This window comes from Pollachius pollachius (assembly GCF_949987615.1).
Source record: "Pollachius pollachius genome assembly, chromosome: 5".
Classification (NCBI taxonomy): Eukaryota; Metazoa; Chordata; class Actinopteri; order Gadiformes; family Gadidae; genus Pollachius; species Pollachius pollachius.
In genome coordinates, this window is record NC_136938.1 from 24004380 (window position 1) to 24023830 (window position 19451).

At 45.4% G+C, this 19451-nt stretch overlaps 1 protein-coding gene across 2 annotated transcripts in view; it reads left to right on the plus strand.

The window, feature by feature from the left end:
- The window catches only part of lrrk1 (leucine-rich repeat kinase 1), a 63735-nt gene that overhangs the window by 457 nt on the left and 43827 nt on the right, over positions 1 to 19451 (plus strand). For both annotated transcript variants that reach the window (XM_079736958.1, XM_079736959.1), the window contains exons 2-10: positions 667 to 809; positions 9327 to 9547; positions 12220 to 12391; positions 13384 to 13563; positions 14691 to 14827; positions 15203 to 15429; positions 17514 to 17641; positions 18064 to 18227; positions 18770 to 18907. In XM_079736958.1, coding sequence (XP_079593084.1) covers positions 740 to 809; positions 9327 to 9547; positions 12220 to 12391; positions 13384 to 13563; positions 14691 to 14827; positions 15203 to 15429; positions 17514 to 17641; positions 18064 to 18227; positions 18770 to 18907 — 1437 coding nt within the window. In that variant the 5' untranslated portion in view covers positions 667 to 739. The remainder of the gene's footprint in view (positions 1 to 666; positions 810 to 9326; positions 9548 to 12219; positions 12392 to 13383; positions 13564 to 14690; positions 14828 to 15202; positions 15430 to 17513; positions 17642 to 18063; positions 18228 to 18769; positions 18908 to 19451) is intronic.

Here is a 19451-nt window from a genome sequence, read left to right on the forward strand (position 1 = left end):
TGCGTGTGTGCGTGTGTGCGTGTGAGCGTGCCCTTGTGCGCCTGTATTCTATATGTCGGAACTGACTGGACATGGGAAGGGAAAAATGAGTCATGTCTCCCATTTAATGGTTTAGTTTTACTTTGTTTCACTGTGTTTTCCGAACGTTACTTACAACGGACAGCGAGTCTCCAAGATCGTATTCTCGCGATCCTGCGCAACGCATAAATCTCAGTCCGAGCCAGACGTAATTTATTATGGAGTTGTGTTTCTAGGTGAAACATGCCGGTGCCCCTGTCGTGAAAAGTCCCCCAGTAAAATATTTTCTTGGAAGTTTGGCCACAAACATACATAAAGAAATAAATCCAAATGTAAGTAATATAAATAAATGAATAAGGTCAATCAGTCTTTTTATAGCACACAGACAGACAATCATTACAACAAATGCATCTTTAAAAGTGTGTCACATCCTCCATCGTTATCAGGGAACAATACCCATTTGTAATAACCTAATTTTGGTACAGGCCTATTTTAGGCTGACAATGAATGCTTAACTTATTAGGTCTGACTTCATCAGAACAACAACATGTTGCAGCTGTTAGCTCCTTTGCTTCAATTTCATTGCGTGTCATTGTGATTGAGCCTAAACGCTGACTTGAGCACTTGTCCACTCTCTGGGGCCTCTAGCTTCACCCCCGGTCTGGGAGCTCCACTGTTACCCCTTTCCAGAGGAAGAGGAGGGTCAGGAGGAAGAGCCGGCATGTCCTATTGGTCTGTAGGCATCTCCCAGGGCACTGTGGACACACACAGCGACATGGAGGAACAAGATGGTGAGTCTTCAATTGTACCTGCTGTTAATCCGAAACCATATGGTACTTTACTATGCTTAAATATGAAATGTATTATATTTATTAACGGGGCAGGGTAGAGTAGTGTCTAGGGTGTTTGACTCCTGGACGAAGTGTACTGGGTTCAAACCCCTGTATCCACATTCTATAGCAGGCATCCCTGGGCAAAGGCCTAACCCCTACCTGCTCATTAATGACATACATCTCAATCCACTGCCCCTCTGGATAAAACCATCTGCTAAACAGTGATAGAATATAAAATAAATGGTACCCTTGATGACAATGGATGAATGACGATAAAGCTATATTCCCTATGCTAATGTTTTCCTATATCACTCACAATGATGAATGCTGCCAAGTTGTAGCTCAGTCAGAGCATGCGTCGCAGTGGTGCAGCTGTCTTCCTGCCAGGCTCCTCCACCATCACCCAGCCTTGTCCCCTGCCATCTGTTGGGGACTGATTATAATACACACCGGTATGACTTCAGCAGTATCACACGGGAGGGAGTGCCTCTGTACTGACAGGTACTGAAGATAATCACAGCAGTCCTGCAAGCGCCATCTATTAGTATTTATAGACCTTTATTAACAGCGACAACAGATGAGGATTGGTTAGTTTGATCGTTTTTTTTGGATCCAGCGATAAACAGATCCACCACTGGACTGGGACTGGACTGTTGCCAAGCAACACAAAACATTTCTGCACACTAGCTTGCTGCTTTGTACCGTGTGCATTTATCTGTATGTTTTACATTTTTGGGCAACCAGCGAGATAAGAGTCTGTAGTGTGTTGCAGTTGCTTTGGTGGCATGTGTGACTCAGATGAGTTAACAGCTTACCATCGTAAATGTAATTAAGAGTTATTAAACACCTGAAAAGCATACAGGTGATGCACGTACAATTAAATGTACCAGTGCTGTGATATAGTGCTCATTGAATGCCTCCTGTCTTTTCAAATCTTCCGGTCTGAACTGTTGTGTTTTTAAGCAGTTTTATAGTGCTTTCAAAAAGAGTGCTGTTATACAGAATATTAGCACGGCTGTTTTTATCATCGGTACTCAGCCCACAGACGATAATCACAGCTCTACAAAGTTAACCGTACTAAGCGACGACAGATCTGTTTGTTCACTTAATCATTTATTTGGGTCCACCAAACACGGAACAGTTTCGGAACTGGACTTGACTGTTGCTAGGCAACACAAACATATTTCTATTCTTCTGCTTTGTGCAGGCCTACACCTCAACACAGGCCAGCTACCGTGTATGATGTGCATTTATCTGTATGTTTCCATGTATGAAATAAGAGTCTATCTACGGTCGCTTTGGTGGCATGTGTGATTCTGATGAGTTAACACCTCCATGATCGTTACTGTAATTAGGCGTTATTACCAGAAACACCCGTAAAGCGGAGTGATACATATATAGTTAAAAGTGTCAGGGCTGCTACTTTCCATATCAGCACTCATGGAATCCCTCTCTTCTAATCAAATGACTGGGTCATACATAATTGTTTTATGAATAGATAATGAACTGCATTAGACCGAGCTGTTGAGTAATTGTACTGCAGCAATAGTTGTTTGCATTGTACAGTAGAGGTCAGGCTACTTGTTTAAGGCCTCGTACATGCTGGTTGAGTCGTTGCATTGCAGGGGACAAAAATTCCATTACTTCCCAGTACTAACGCAGTGTAGAGCTGGCAGCCTTTCATTGCTGAAGGATTTACGTTGCTTCCCCCGCCCACACGTTGAATAGAAATCCCACGCATGCACCGAAACACATCTTAAACACACGAAGCAGTGTTACCGCTTGAAACAATTGGTGCCGGTCATGTGACCTGGAAGGTTTCATTTGAACGTTTTTAGATCGGGCCCAGAAAATCAAGCCCGACCCGAGCCGACCCGAGCCCGTTCTGTCCTAGCCTGGCCCGACACATTAACTCTAATTATGAGCCCGAGCCCGATTTCAACCCGACAATTTTTTTTTTAATACATGTGTAACTTTGTACACATTTATTACTTAGGCCTACTCTGCTAAATATATATGTAAGGAATAATGTCTTGTAGCGCCGGTCAGGGAGAGACGGAAGGATGAGACGGGAGACAGGTTTCAACCGCTTAGTACCACTCTCGCGCCCCTTACACCGTACGACTGCGACAGTTGGTTCTTTATTTTAACAGAAACACGGGACACCTGACCAACACACACAACACTCTCACTAATGGTCCCGATCACACTACAATGGAACAACACACAATTAATAAAGACCCCAAACCCGTTAACCCCACTTAACCCCAACAACAGAACAAATCAACAAAACCCCTTTTGTCAACTGACAACCCCAACCCCAACTCCCAGAATCCCCCGCGGCTCCGGAACATGGCGCCCACACCCGTGGTCGCCACAGTATAGAACGCCGGTCATTATCGGGAAAATAAGCCCCGACAGGGCGAACAGGACACCGACGCGCAGCGGAGGTGTCTTGCTTCGCCCTGAAGATAATGACCGGCGACGTTCTATACATTATTCCGCTTATTACACGGCTACTTGCCAAAACGAAAAAATAACTTCACATTGTGTGTCTTTTTACAATGTATTCGTTATCAGCATTCGTAGTGTTGATCAGCAGTGAAATAGCCCGCCAAAGACGTTGACGTCGCTTAGCAACCGAAGACGCTGGGGTTGACAAGTTACCGCACTACTACCCATGAAAGTGAGCGGAGAGTTCCACGGCGTTGAGAAGACCCGTGTAATAAAGGCCTAAAATATTTCTGTTTATAGCATAGATTTCTCCTCAGATTATGCCAATAAAGCAATGATTAAAAAAACCCCACAAATGCTCGATCAAAGGCCCGACCCGGCTCGAGGATAGTGGTGGGAAATATCGGCCCGACCCGGCCCACGGGTCTGGCCAGGTCGGGTCAATCAAAACCCTCGTTGTTTTACATGAATTGGCTAAACAAATGACCACTGTAGCATATTTAAACACAATTCAAATTGTGCAGAGAGATTTATTTCCATTGGTCATTCTGACCGGAGACATTTTAAAACGGAAACTCGGACATGAAGTGAACCTGACCTAGGCTGATGCTCTCTTTAGCTGTGCACTACAAACCAGTACTAGGTTGGTGTAAAGAGTATGTAATATCAACTTTCTACGTTCTCTGTAATATGGCTGTATTTTATTGCTGTTCATTTTGCAATGCAAAATTCACAGTCGCAGTCCTACTTATGACTTAGTGTAGCTACCAGCATGTTTTTACTGCTTTACGAGACCTGCTTTTGCTGGCTCATTAAAAACTGAGCAATCAACTTGACAGTTAAACGTTTTTAATATGACATGAAAGTCAAACATTTTTGCAATTTAGTACCCTCTTGATGGTTTCCTTTGTGCATTTCTGTCACCAAAGTGCATCTGTGAAGTCTCTGGGGATCTATTTTTAAGTACAAGGAGAACTGAAACAAGGTGTGGGCTGTCATTGCCGTTGAAGCAACAATGTTCTGTGTGTGTGTGTATGTGTGTGTGTGTTTGCACGTGTGTGCATACAAAGTGTTACTATATGTGCTGCAGCATGCTCCATGGCCAGACTACACACACACACACACACACACACACACACACACACACACACACACACACTTGAGAAGTTTACCCAAGGAGGGCTCATGTCTGGACCCTCTGGAGCGTTGAATCACAATCACACACACTCCCTATCGCTCTCTCGCTCTCTCTCTCCCTATCGCTCTCTCTCCCTATCGCTCTCTCTCTCTCTCTCTCTCTCTCTCTCTCTCTCTCTCTCTCTCGCTCTCTCTCTCTCTCTCTCTCGCTCTCTCTCTCTCTCGCTCTCTCTCTCTCTCTCTCTTTCTCTCTCTGTCTCACTCTATCTATCTTTCTAACCCTTTCTTTCCTCTGAGGTTTTCCCATATGACCAAAATCCAAAGTAGTGCTTTTGATGTAGATATTGCCAGAGAGAGATAATATAAGTCATACAAATTGTCATCTATAGCCAAATCCTTGTAATGTAGTCAATGAAAGATCACTGTGTGTCTGCCTGATATAACCATATTGTTTAAAAGTAATATATGTGCTAAATTGAGATGATATCAACTTGTGATGTTTTGATTATTTATAAATAAAACTACAAACATATATCACCTGCTAATTACAAGTAACTCAGTATGTCATTACAGTTTATAATGACACAATATGAATGGCCATGTGTCATTATAATGACATATTACTATGCAGTACTGCACCTCTTGCGCTCTAGGTCATTATTTGGAGGGGGTAGGGAGCAGCTGGGTTTTAGTACAGAAACTAGCAAGGTCTGTACAGGTCTGGAGAAGAGACGACAAAGAAAATACAATAATTGTATTCAACGTATTCTCAGTACCACAGAATCATGAATCAACCCACAGAGAGAGAGGGAGAAGGAGGGAGAGAAAGGAGAGAGAGGGAGAGTGAGAGGAATAATAATAAGAGAATGATTAGAAAATACTGCTCCTTTGTTTGGGAACCCCAGCATCGTCTCACCCGCTCTCTCTCTCTCTCTTACTCTGTCTCTCTCATGCTCCCTCTATCGCGCTCTCCCGCTTTTTCTATCTCACTCGCTATCTCTCTCTCTCGGGCACTCGCTCTTGCTCTCCCACACTTTCTCCCTCACTAGCTCTCTCTATCCCTCACTCTAGCTCTCCCGCTCTCTCTCTCTCTCTCTCCCGCTATGTGCTTATTAAATCTAGCTGGAGGGGCGGGGCTTAACAGAGAGATAAAAAGGAGGGTGTTTGTGGGGGGAGGAGGTCTGGGTGGTGGGGGAGGAATAGCCATTCACCCACAGTGAAGGATGAGGCGAGAGGTGACCGTATCAGCGTTGTAACCGGAGGAGCTATAGGACAAAACGTCAGAGGACAAACCTACGCAGAGCAGTTGAGCGATGGAGCGAGTGGAAGACGTGGTGCCGGTGTTGGAGGAGGAAGGCAGGGAAGAGTTGAGCGTTTCACCATGAGCAGGTAAGAGAGAGTGGACAAGGAGAGGCTATAGGAAGAAATTCCCCAGACCACCTCCTCCGAATGACGCCGCACACACACACAAACACACCAGCACTTTTGTTTACATGCAGTGTGTTGGAAGAAATGATCTTAATTTAAAGGATAAAGTTTTCACACAAAATCAATAGCTGATTCAATTGACAATAGCTGTGTCTGATTGAATCAGTGTCTGAGGACAGAATAGGGGAGGTCCCTGTTGTGTGGTGGACATTGTTTTTGTGATGTGCCTTTACATTTTAAGATGTCACTTTGTTGGAGGTGGTGGTGTGTTGGGGCCACAGCTTGTTCGTGTGGATTTAAAATCCACCGCTAACTGCGATCATGTAAATAATTGGCTCTTTTGGGAGAACTGTCAGTTTAGGTATTGTTGCAAAGGGCAATGCGATTAAAATGTATTTATTCGTTACACATAAACATTAGGTGGATCAAACATCTTAACACAAGAGACAAGAGAAAAACATTTCAAGAACTTCCCCTATACACTTATAAATTGATATTGCAGCATCTGTATGAAAGAGAGATTCTATAGCATCAAATTCCAGTGTGCAGCTTCAGGCTGACTGTTGTCAAATAAAGAGTGATGCTGTCTCTCCAGAGAGTATCAATGCTACAGTCAGGGGGTTTGCTGACATTCACTATTGTAGTCTAAAACCTTTCTAGTCTAAAACCATGTTGATGAAAGTTATTATGTCATCTCCTTTACTTCTATCTTCTTCCATACTAATATTAAAATATGTCTCACATTCCCTTTTAACGTTTATCGTTCTGAACTACAATCTTCATCGCCCCATAGACCGGCACGACCATGGTGACTCACAGGCATGAGGCAGTGCACCCCTCGTCCTCATCACTGTGTACAGATCCTTCCCTGTGCTCTCCGCCATGAGACCTGAGCAGCCATTAGTCCTGCTCAAGCCTGTAAACGTTCGGTCTTTCTGTCAACTGAATTCGCACTATCCACTGTACCGCAGAGCAACAAAACAGTGATTTTTGTTGGGGAAGATGGTTGAGAAGCCCCCAGCAGACATAGAGGTATAAAGAGAGCCAGCCCAGGATGGGCTATATTGATTTAGGAGGGAGGGAGGGATCACTCAAGTTTTATGTCTAATGGTTTCACTCCCAAAGGATTTCTCATGTGGCCTAGGCGGGTCTCTCTCTCTCTCTCTCTCTCTCTCTCTCTCTCTCTCTCTCTCTCTCTCTCTCTCTCTCTCTCTCTCTCTCTCTCTCTCTCTCTCTCTCTCTCTCTCTATGTCTCTCCCTCTGTCTCTCTCTCATTCAATTATTCATAGACGGCCCTGAAGAGTCTGCAGTTTACATTTAAGAATAGCACCCTTACATAGTTAAAGGAAAAACAACCAAAAACTTGTGTCTGGCTGGAAACTCCTACAGTGCGAATCCAAGGAAGATATGAGAATGACCACTTCCAGTATTCTCAAATTCTCCATTGCTTATATAGCTTTAGATGCCTTTCTCTCAAAAAATGCACACTAGGGGAGACACTAACCTGGTATGAGGGATATTCATAAGCGCTGTAAAAGTAAGAGAAAAGCGCAATACAAATCAAATGTATTATTATTATTATTATTATTATTATTATTATTATTATTATTATTCTTTTTCATTCACTCTATAATAATGGGATTTTACTAGGTGTAATGACACATTGTTCTTAGTACTTTTTACTTTACTCATTTACTTTCCTTTTTTTCTTCTGTTAGCAGAGGTGGTGTATAATCATCTCAATTATATATTCATCATTATTATAGACCATTATTTTGTAAATTTTTTGAACCAAGGGTTATCATAGACGCAAATTATCCGAAAATCTCGAAATCAACACAAGAAATCAAATCTTGTTTCTGCGGGAAGTGTCCTCAAATCCTCCCAGGCCTGGTCACAAACAGCTCCACCGTTACCAGGAGAGAACTAAGTAAACCACTGCCAGTAAAACACAATGTTGTCAACATGGAGAGCAGCCAAGGAGACAGAGATCGATATATCGCTGCATGAAAATGTAGCTCTCTTGACAAGTGTTATTAGGTTTAATAAATCAGTTACTCGAGACGTCCTTTCTTCCTAGACTTCCCTTTCTAAAATTATTTGTGTTTCAATTGAGCACATTTACTTGCAATCAGGGTGCTGTGTTTTTAGGGTGGTCACCTTATCATTACAATGTTAATGATCACAGTATTTGGTCTGTATGATTTGAATCTGTCGTCCTTACCCAGACCAGTCATTTCAAATCCCGTAGAGGATGTTCCCATTAATCTGCTCCCTCTGTCTACCTCTCTGAAAAAAAAACATCTACGAGGAGAAGCTACTTATCAAACAATGCACCCTCCCCTCCTTCCATCGTCCTTTTCTTTACACGTGTTCCAAGGATTTCCTTTCAGGATTTCCTCAGGTCTGCTGCACCTCCTGGCTGCAGAACTTAGGAACCGGGCTAGGCAGGTCAGGAACCGGGCTAGGCAGGTCAGGAACAGGGCTAGGCAGGTCAGGAACCGGGCTAGGCAGGTCAGGAACAGGGCTAGGATGGTCAGGAACCGGGCTAGGCAGGTCAGGAACCGGGCTAGGCAGGTCAGGAACCGGGCAAGGCAGGTCAGGAACCGGGCTAGGCAGGTCAGGAACAGGGCTAGGCAGGTCAGGAACCGGGCTAGGCAGATCAGGAACCGGGCTAGATGGCTGAAGAATAACCACAGGTAAACAGACCAATGGCTAATGAATAGAATGACTGACAAAGTTGACATTTCAATAAAGAAACAAAGGGAAAACAGGTAGTGAGTGGGGATTTTGACTCCCAGCTGGGGGAGCTGGGGGTTTCTCGGTGTGAACCCCATCTCCAGAAAGCACCTGTCTCATCCACTCACTTTCTTTAAAAAGTTGCCAACATAACAAAACTACATGTGTGTTGAATGACTTCAGCCACTGTGGTCAATTTCTAAAAGTATTTCCTCCGTGAGAATCATGCAAAGAGAAAAAGAAAAGAAAAACAGAAATGAGTGATTAGGGTCTCAGACTGTTTCTGTTTCAAAATGAATCGTGCACCAACGTGGTTACACTTGGAGTGTGTATGTGTGTGTGTGTGTGTGTGTGTGTGTGTGTGATCGTGCGCATGCATGTACACGTGCTTGTGTGCTAATCCAGTGAGTTCTGCTGTAACCCATGTTAAGAGAGCATTCTTAAGTAGGGTGACCTAGTTCCGTGCGCGCCTCTTAGCTGCTCTCCCATTTACTAGACGCCTTGGACCTGCAGCACGGCACTGGCTGTCTGGCTTTGATCGTGAATGCTCCCCTCATCCTGGGGGGCTCTCTCTCTCTCCTCTACACTCCCCCCCCCCCCCCCCCATACACACACACAGAAACAATCACAAACGCATCCCTGTGTCTCTCTGCCTCCTTCCCCTCAACCCTCTGTCCATCTCCCATCCCATCCCGGGTGCGTTCCCGGGTCGCCCAGGTCCAGATCTTGGGAGCGACGACATGGGAGCCAAGGCCTCACTGGCGGGGGGTCCGGGGGGAGGGACCTTCTCCTCCTCCCCCTCCTCCTCCCTGGGCACCTCCCCCACACTGGAGAACATCCAGGCGGCGTATGAGGACGGGCAGCGGGACGCGGCCCAGGAGCTCCTCCGACAGGCCTGCTGCGTGGAGTGCACCCTGGGGACGGCCAGGCTGCAGGGGGTGAGTGGACCCTTGATGGAACACGATGTGTACGTTGTTTCGGAGATGGGGGCTTTTGTTCACAGAAGACGATGAGCTCCGATTGTCTTCTGAGGACCAACAGCCACCATCTCTAAAAAAAGTGACACCCGCACATGCACACTCACCCACTCACACACAGACACACACACACACACACACACACACTTGGAATGTTGGGCTGTCGCTCTGTTGATGCGGTGTAATTGTATTGTTGCGTATTGAGAAAGAAAGGTTATCCCAGGTATCGATGTGTCAGATTCGTATTTTTCGGATACGCAGCCATACTGTTTAACTTTAAACCCGCTTGTTTAGTGCCGACTCGTGTGTTCGTAACAATCAAGAAGTCTTAGATTCTCCCTGTCAACTCATATGCAGGTTTTCTGCACCACATACTGATTGTCAGAACGGTCTGATCTCAGTGACGGGGGGATGTTGTATTCCTCTAGGATGAAGGGAGTGTTGATGGAGAGGGAAGTATGTCTGTCTGACGGGCGAGTTAAGGCGTCAGTGAGCACGTTGCGCTTGTTGTTGCTCTGCTCTGCTGCGATGCCAGGGGAGAACTGGCCTACTTCTCTGTTCCCTAACATGAGCGCACACGTTGCTGCTACTGCTGCTGTATTTATGACAGGAGGGGGAAGACAGGAGGAGAGGCTAGGCATGTGTTAGTGAATAGTTCTGGGTTTGATTCCCCTTTCCCCTGCCCATTGTCATACCTGTAAGGGATACTTCACATACAATAGCTCACTCCTGCATGTAGAGTTCGCAGTGAGTTGCTTTGGATAAATGTGAATGATAATGAGTTAATATTGTCTGCGATTCGGGAAGCATTAAAGAGGAAATACGTTATTGATATGGTAACTATTGGGCTGAGCAATACTGAGCTTGCATTACCAGTGTTTAAAGAATACTGTAACAAACCACCTTTGTGCACGTGTGGACTGGAGTTCAACCTCATGAGCTTAACCGTGCTGCTTACCAACTGATGCTATGGTTAAAAACATCTCTGAGGCAGCTCCTTGTTTTTGTCAACCTCCTTTTGAAATCGACGATATTACACAATCTGACATGGAGCATTAATAATGCAATAAACGATTGTATAACTAGGGCCAGAAGGAAAAGGCAGAAACCTGTTATTTGCCCAACCTGGAAAAACCAGTCCTCTCTTCCCAAAGTTTACGACTACAAGACAGTTCGATGTCAACTGTTTTAGTACAGATTTATTTTGGTTTGTAGAGTCAATAAGGATGGTAAAGTGAGTAAACGTTTTCACCAGCCTCTTAGAGCCTTAAGATTAGTCTGTGGACAAAGGTAGGTCTGTGAATGAACGAATCTATGAATTTGCTAAAACATTTTAACATTTTCCTGGATATCTGCCGCCATCTAGTGGCAGATGCAAAAGGTATATATTTTTTATACATTGTTTTGAACTACCCCCATACAATTCATATATATATATATATATATATATATATATATATATATATATATATATATATATATATATATATATATATATATGAATCATGAATCAATCATCATATAAGGAGACCTGAAATAGAGTGAGGATGTCTTGAGTGGAACACATTCTCTGATACTCCCTGTTCAGTCAGAGACTAAATGTCTGTTTTGGAGACAGACTTTCAGTATTGACATTTGGTAACATTTTCTCTAATGGACACCTTCCTGTGGTTGTTAGTATTGACCTTTTGCCTTGGGGAAATTCATAGGGTAGTCTGGTAATAGACCAGGCTAAAATAAGGTATTGTATTGTTTATTTGAAACATTATCTGTGTATTCTTTCTATGTTTGATTGTTAAACTTGTAGCACAAATACTTCATCCTACTGTGATATCTGGGAATAACATTACACTCAAATGATTTATTACTCAAACACAAATACTCAGACAGGTGAGTAGATGTTTTATAGATACCTTTCCATATTTTCATGCATAGACCATACAGAAGGGTTTGTGCGCATAACGGATATTATTTCAGTCTTGCCGTTGTGAAGGTCAAGCGGCATTGAATGCACTTCCAATGAATTGAACCCAGGACTTAGTTTGTCAAGAAAGGGCTGCAGAAGTCCGTGTGACTCTCCCCGAACAGACAGCTCCTCCCTTCACCTCATCAGGATCGTTCACACAATGCTCACCTAGCACTTCTCTTTTCTTCTCTATCCTGTTTTCGGGTATTGTTGATTTATTGTATGTTTTTTCTTGTTAAATGTTGACCTCAGGAAGAGTAGCTGTTGTCTAGTGTAATGGCGAATGGGGATCCTAATAAACTAAACTTAACTAAACTAAACACTTGCGCTTTTAATTGTTTGCCAAATTATTCATTCATATTCCTTTTGTGTGTGTCTGTGTTTCTGTGTGTGCATGGTTGTGTGTGCGTGTGTGTTTCTGTGTGCATGTGTGTGTTTGTGTATCTGTTGGCGTGCATATGTGTTTATGTGTGTGTGTGTGTGTGTGTCTATTTGTGTGTGTGTGTGTGTGTCTGTGTTTGTGTGTCTGTGTTCGTGTGTGTGTGTTTTTGCGTGCTTATGTGTCTGTGTGTGTGTCTATGTGTGTGGGTGTGTGTGTGTATGTGTTTTTGCGTGTGTCTGTGTGTGTGTGTGTGTGTGTGTGTGTGTGCGTGTATGGGGTCTCCAGGTGCGTCTGCTGTGCGTGGCCACGCAGCACGGGGACGAGGCAGGCGTGCGCTACCTGCTGAAGGAGGCACGCGTGGTGGTACCCCAGGACCCCTCGGACCACAACCCCGCCATCCTGGCGGCCCACTACGGGCACGCCGGGGTGGCCCGGGAGCTGCTGGACTCGGTGCCCGGTAACCTTCGCCAGCATCAGCATAACCATCGCAATAATCATGATACAAAACATCATAATAGTAATCAACATAACAATCAAATCATCATCATCGTCATCATCATCAGCATTTTAATTAAGTGCATTTAAATAACGCTTTTCAAGTGACCAAACACTACACAGTGAGTGTGTGTGGGTTGATGGAAGGGGGTGGGGGGGAACTAGCGGTGTGTAGCAGCCAGCTTGATGATGCAAGGCAGCTAGTCCGCACCAAAGTGCTTATGAAGAGTCACTTAAGGTAGGAGGGTGAGGGGGAGGGAAGGGTAGAAGTGTGAGGGGGAGGGAGGGAGAGAGGGAGAGAGAGAGGCAGAGAGACATCAGGGTGTTTGACTGCCAGCCAAACTGTTCTGGATTCAAACCCTGATGTCTACAGTCTACCTTAACCTGGTACCCTGGAGCAAATTAACCCCTGCCTGCTCATTGGGGAAATCTGTATAGGGCCTGAATTTTGACATCATGTCTCATGAACCCCTCCATTTTGGCAGCCTGGGAACATTGGAATGTGTGTTATTGTGGTTTTTTTTGGTCACTGTGTAATCAAAAGTCATGAAAGGACTTGTCATTATGGGAAGTCGTTGTTGTGTTGGAAACTACCACAACCTTGGCAAATGTTTTTATTAATCTAGGTTGGGGTATTATTCCGTTGCTTTCAGATTCTACAGTGCTACAGCTCTCGTGCCCTTGGATAAAAGTGTCTGCTAAATGACCCACTAGTGACTGGTAAACCACAAAATGACACTTATCTTTTCTCCTTCCTGTGTGCCTGTGTGTCTGTCCATGCGTGTGTGTGTGTGTGTGTGTGTGTGTGTGTGTGTGTGTGTGTGTGTGTGTGTGTGTGTGTGGGAACGTGCGAGTCTGTTCGGATGCTCGCTTGTGCTTGTGTGTATGTGCACTTGTGCGCGTGCATGTGTCTGCCTGTCCATACCGTGCGTGTGTGTGTCTGTGCGTGCCAAGGGCCCTGTCTGCGGGCCGACCTGCTGAACTGGATGCTGGCCACGGCGTGCCGTCGGGGGCATCTGGACGTGGTGCGGCTGCTTGTGCACGCCTACAACGCCGACGCCCGCGACTGCGGCATCCACAGCGACGAGTTCGCCGTCATCACGGGCCTCCCGCTCTACGCTGCTGCACAGGCAGGTGAGACCTACTGCCACCTGGAGGCTCTCTGCTGGCCCTCTGGTGGCCCCCTGGAGGCAGGCCTCCACACCTACGGTGCAGTCCATACCCTCCATGTTTTGGTTCTTGTTGCATTCACGACAGCGGTGCATCATGGGAAATGTAGATGTTGCAGCTGATGTGGTTTTTCGAGTAAATTCATATGCTTGCATGAATATAAACGTGAGCACGGTGTCTGATATTGTTTTTTATTTAAGAGGTTAAAGCCAGAGTTAGAGCCTGAGTTTTCTTTTGAAAGTAACTTTTTCCCACAGCTGTGACTTGTCTTTTGTTTGAAATAGTTGAACTGCTAAGTATCTAAAACCTGTCCACATGTCAGATCAAGCAACCAAGGGATTTGTTTTTATTTTATTAAAATCGAGTTTTGCACGAAAGTTATGACTGTCGCGAAAAGAATTACGTTGGGTGGGTTAAAGAAATGTCCGACTCAATCAGAAAAATGGCTCACTACTTTGTAGTGCAGTCCTTTCAGATAATTACTGGGCTGTACTTAACAGACACGTTATATCAAATCATAATCGACATCTATATGCTAATTGAGATTTCCTCATTGCGAAGCCAGAATGAATTCAACAGAGGAAAGATCTTGGAAGACTGTGTAGGAGAACTGGTGATGCAAAAGAAAAAGAAAACAGGTTTTCTAGATATTGATATCGCACATGGGCGGATATTCCTGCGCAGTAACCTTGGTTATTATCATACAGGATATTGGATGGCTTTGAAGCAGGAGTCTGTGGCAGAATGAAAAATGACCAGGTTCAGCTGGCAGACACCTGGCGCAATAACTGCAAAACAAACTGTTAATGCATTCCCCTTCAGTGGGTGTTTGTCAACTGGTTTTGTGATTGATCGGTTATTTCTTGTACAATGACTTGGCTTGCCCTAATATTTTAATACATTAACGTTTGTGTGTGTGTGTGTGTGTGTGTGTGTGTGTGTGTGTGTGTGTGTGTGTGTGTGTGTGTGCCCGGGTTTGTTTGTGTGCTTGTGTGTTTGTGTGTGTGTGCTTGCGCGTATGTGTGCACATGCATGCACGTGTGTGTACGTGTGTACGTTTGTGTGTGTGTGTGCGCGTGTGGGTGTGTCAGCCAATGAGGACATAGCGTGCTTCCTGCTACAGAGTGGAGCTGGTTTCTCCTCCTACACCCTGATGGACCATCCGGCCTTCAGCAAGCAGCTGTTAAGACAGAGGCTGAAGCAGGGCACAGACGCACAGGGGAATGAGGTGTGTGTTTGTGCGTGTGTGTCCATGTTGGGTCGGTGATGCTTATCTTCCACACACACCCCCACACCCACTCACCCAATTGGCTATTAGAAGTGTAATTGAAAATGTCTGCAATTTAGCGTAAATTGTTTCCTTCCATTGCAGGTCAAAAACGACCGCCAACAAGTTGTAGAGTAAACTCTTTCCAGTTTTATTTTGTTTAGCTTCTTATTCCGACGTCAAGGCTAACCACCGGCTGCGTGTTTGGATGTTGCGCTTAGACCCAGAGGGAGCAACACCAACATGTGCGCTAAACATACTGTACATGCGACGACACCTCCATGTGCGTTTGATGAAAGCATCAAGGTGTTAAGAGTGGGCCCACGTTTTGGTCAGGTGCTGAGCGTGTGCTGGAGCGGCCTGAAGCTGCCCTGGCTGGAGCTGGACTGGTTCATGGACCTGTCCTGCCGGCTCACCCACATGGACCTTTCCTCCAACGCGCTGGGCGCCCTGCCCTCCATGGTGCCCTGGGGGCTGGTCCAGCTGCGGACCCTTGACCTGTCGGACAACCTGCTCCGAGAGCTGCCCGCCACGCACAGCTCCCAGGAGGTCATATGCACCAGGTGGGTAGGCATCTGGTAAGGACGGGGTCCCCACTGGACGTGCCTGAAGCACCTCCCTAGGGAGGCGGATGCCTCCCTAGGGAGGTGCTTCAGGCACGTCCAGTGGGGTGGAGGCCTATGGGGTAGGCCCAGGACTAGGTGGAGAGATTAACACTGGCCTGGGAACGCTAGGGAGGGATTCCCCCGTCAGAGCTGGTCAATGTGGCCCGGGAAGGGCAGGGGGTCCCCAGAGCAGGGGGTCGCCAGAGGGGACCCCCTGCTTGACAGGACGTCACTATGGTTCTTTGCTCCTTTACTCAGAGGAGTTTCACTGAAATGGTTTGTTATCGTGGGTAAAAGGAATCTAGCTCGGAGCAGGACCTTGGAGTTACCGAGGCTCCCGTACCCGATCTGAGCGAGGAGTAGCAGCAAGCTTTTAGGAGTGATTGAAGTTAGTCGTTTGAAGACATTTGCTGAAGATTTTCTTAGAAGAAAATATCCCTTTGACTCCTCAATAAAACGTTCGCAATGATTTGATTCACTTAAATTTCGATTTCATCTCCCGCGCCTCTGAGAGTAGATGTAGGAGATATATCTGTATAGAAATATAGATATATCTCTATTTAGCATATGCTAGACGTGAACCTCCTAAGATGGCGCAATTTGATTGGTTCGCTATCTCGGGATATTGGGCAATATCCCATGATTGAGATCTCAAACTCGGGATATTGTTTTCATCGCGAAATGTCCGTCTCGTCACGCTTATAAGACCAAATCATACATTTTAATACATTAACGTTTGTGAGTGTGTGCCTTTTTAATAATTATATTTAACAATTATTCGCTTCAGGCAATTATGAATATCTGTGAATAGTGGGGAATAGCAGCCCCCGAGACCGAAGGTCGAGGCTATTCACGGAGCCTGAGGTGAATAATTGTTAAATATCTCTCTCTCTCTCTCTCTCTCTCTCTCTCTCTCTCTCTCTCTCTCTCTCTCTTTCATACATGTTTTAAATTCAATAGCTAGAAAAGGTGTATTCTTATTGATATTCAGGGCGTCACAAGACACTGTGCAGGCTCAGCAAGACGAGATTATTTTATTTTTAACATAATGAGGGAGTGTAGCTCCATGCTACTTTGTCCCATCTCATTTAATTACATTTAATTGCAGACTTTATTTTTTCCTGTTGGGTTGCTGGAAAACGTCCTGGGGTGAGGAGTCAGCAGGAACAGGGTTGCGTGGAGAACCATCTTGACCACAGTCCACTGCACTTTTAACTCAACACGCCAGGGGCAAAGTGCGAGAGACGCGCATGTGTTGGAGGGTAGAGTCTCAAATGTTACTCAGGGGCAAGGGTGCAGGTTGCGCATTTCTGCAAAATTATTATTTATTAATGTAGTATTTATGAGTTGTGTCAAAATCTTGACGCCATCCAAAAACCGATGTGTTGCTTCAATGCAGCTTCTTTCTGGCAACCCCTAAGTGATGGAAGTCCTCTGCAGCTCTGTTCTCAGTTATGAGGGGTCTTAGGATTTAGGAATGTTCTAGGATAACTCCTAGAAGTTGGAGTAGGACCAAAATGACGACCCTCTCTGCATTGTGGGCCACTTACTGATTTACTTCTTTCTTAGTGTTTTAATACACACTCTCTCATACTGATACTCTCTCTCTCTCTGTGTCCTTCCCCTCTTTCTCTCTTTCTCTCCCTGTCTTTCTCCTTCTCATTCTCTCCTTTACTTCCCTCTCACTCTTTCTCTTTCTTTCTCTGCCTTTCTTTCTGTCTCTGTCTCTGTCTGTTTCTCTCTGTCTCCTTCTCTGTCTCTGTCTCTGTCTGTTTCTCTCCGTCTCCTTCTCTGTATCTGTCTCTGTCTCTGTATCTGTCTCTGTCTCCTTCTCTGTATCTGTCTCTGTCTCTGTATCTGTCTCTGTCTCCTTCTCTGTATCTGTCTCTGTCTCCTTCTGTCTCTGTCTCCTTCTCTGTCTCTGTCTCCTTCTCTGTCTCCTTCTCTGTCTCTGTCTCCTTCTCTGTCTCTGTCTCTGTCTGTTTCTCTTTGTCTCATTCTTTGTCTGGGTCTCTGTCTGTCTCCTCCTCTGTCTCCACCAGTCTACGAGAGCTGAACCTCTCTCAGAACCAGCTGAGCGCCTTGCCCTCTGGGCTGCTCCACCTGGGCCAGCTCCAGCGGCTCTGCGCGGCCAAGAACCAGCTCACGTCTCTGTTCCACATCCCCGCCGGTAAGCCATGGGCCTCAGCGCACACTCAGGGTGTTTCCTCTATTAGAATGTTGTATAAACAGCATGACTCTTTAGCTTCAGCACAGCTCTGATAGATACCAACGGATCCCATTTGTACAGCATGGATGCTTTGATTAATGCATTGAATAAGCAAGTGGGGCCTCTAAAGGAATTAGCCAGTGGAACATAGAGAAGGAACAATGGACGCAGAATGAAACGTTCTTGCCCACGGTCATTTTCAATTGCATTACTAATTCATTATTATGTAATATAATACAGTTCGAAAATTCCCAGTCCTCTCCCCTCCTTCTTTGAAGCCCCCTCGCCTCTTAAAGTACTGTATTCATAATTGAACAGATTGATCAAGCAAGAAACGGGCCTTATCTCATTCCCATATCTCTCTGTGTCTCTATTGGCGTCAGACACCAACTGGATCGGCCTGAGGAGCCTTCAGGACCTGGACGTGTCGGACAACGCTCTGGTGCGCCTGCCCACGGCTGTCATGCACTGCCTCAAGTCTCTGAGCCTCCTCAACGTGTCCCGCAACCGACTGGACTGCTTCCCTGACCCCTGGGCCTGCCCGCTGGTGAGGGACCCGGCCCGGGCCATCTGCTAGCGTTTAAATGCTCCTCTTCATTACGACGCCGGAGCCGAAAGGCGTGACCCGTCCCGTTACGAGATGTGATTTATCGTTTTGTTTTCCACCACAAAAACCTGGAGGCTCGTATTAAGGACACACATTGACGCGTGAAAAGTACTTAGTTTAATTGGACACTGCTTGTAGTTGGTTCGCACGGAGGAAGTGACTCAGGGTCTGTGCGTCAACAAACCTATTCTGATGCCATTCACTCCTTTACAGTTTAATATACAGAAAAGGGTTTTCCATAGCAGGTTGCCTTGTTGTTCCAGACCCCTTATGATCACAGAGGTGCAAATAGCTCACTCTAAATCCCAACACATCTCTCAGTTTCTAACCTGCTTGAGCACACGGCCCGTTTCCATAAAGGGCTCGTGTTTGCAGAAGCGTTTTGGCAACAGGATTAAGAAATCATAGCGCTGCAGTGTTTAATGATGTGAAGAAGCACCCGTGCGCGACACACCATGACGTGCGTGTCTCTCCTCTCGTAGAAAATATGCAAAGCCTCTTCCAACTCCATCGAGAGTCTCCCCGACACCATCTCCATCTTCTGGAGGTCGAGGCTCCAGGAGGTGGACTTCACCGACAACCAGCTGAAGGGACTGCCGCCCTACATATTCGAGCTGGAGGTATATGGTTAAGAATAATAATAATAATAATAATAATAATAATAATAATAATAATAATAGTCGTTTAAATAGCAGGCTTTATCTTGTGGGTTTCTGAGGGTGAGTGTGTGTGTGTGTGTGTGGTCGATCATAAAGAGGATATTGTATTGAGCATCAAACCAGGATATTATGACAAATCTGTAGCTAAAAAGCTGATACAATTTTTATAAAATTAGTTTTATTATTAGTGTAATTAAAAGTAAGTGTGAAATGCATGCAATGTGACTTCCCCATATAGCTTCATGGCTTGTTCCGGACCAGAGTCTTGGTTAATTGCAGTGGCGGTGGGTCAATAGAGGGCGCTAGGGCGCCGCCCCTCCGTGAAATATTCACTTGAATATATCTGCCAACTATTAATCAACTATTATCAATACGAAATAAATCAACAAAAATACATAGCGTTTATCCTCGTTTAATTGTGTGAGATACTTGTCACTGCCAGCAACCATTTAAATGCGTCTGAACGTCAATGATTTGGGCTAGGGTAGTTATTGGTCATTCGAAA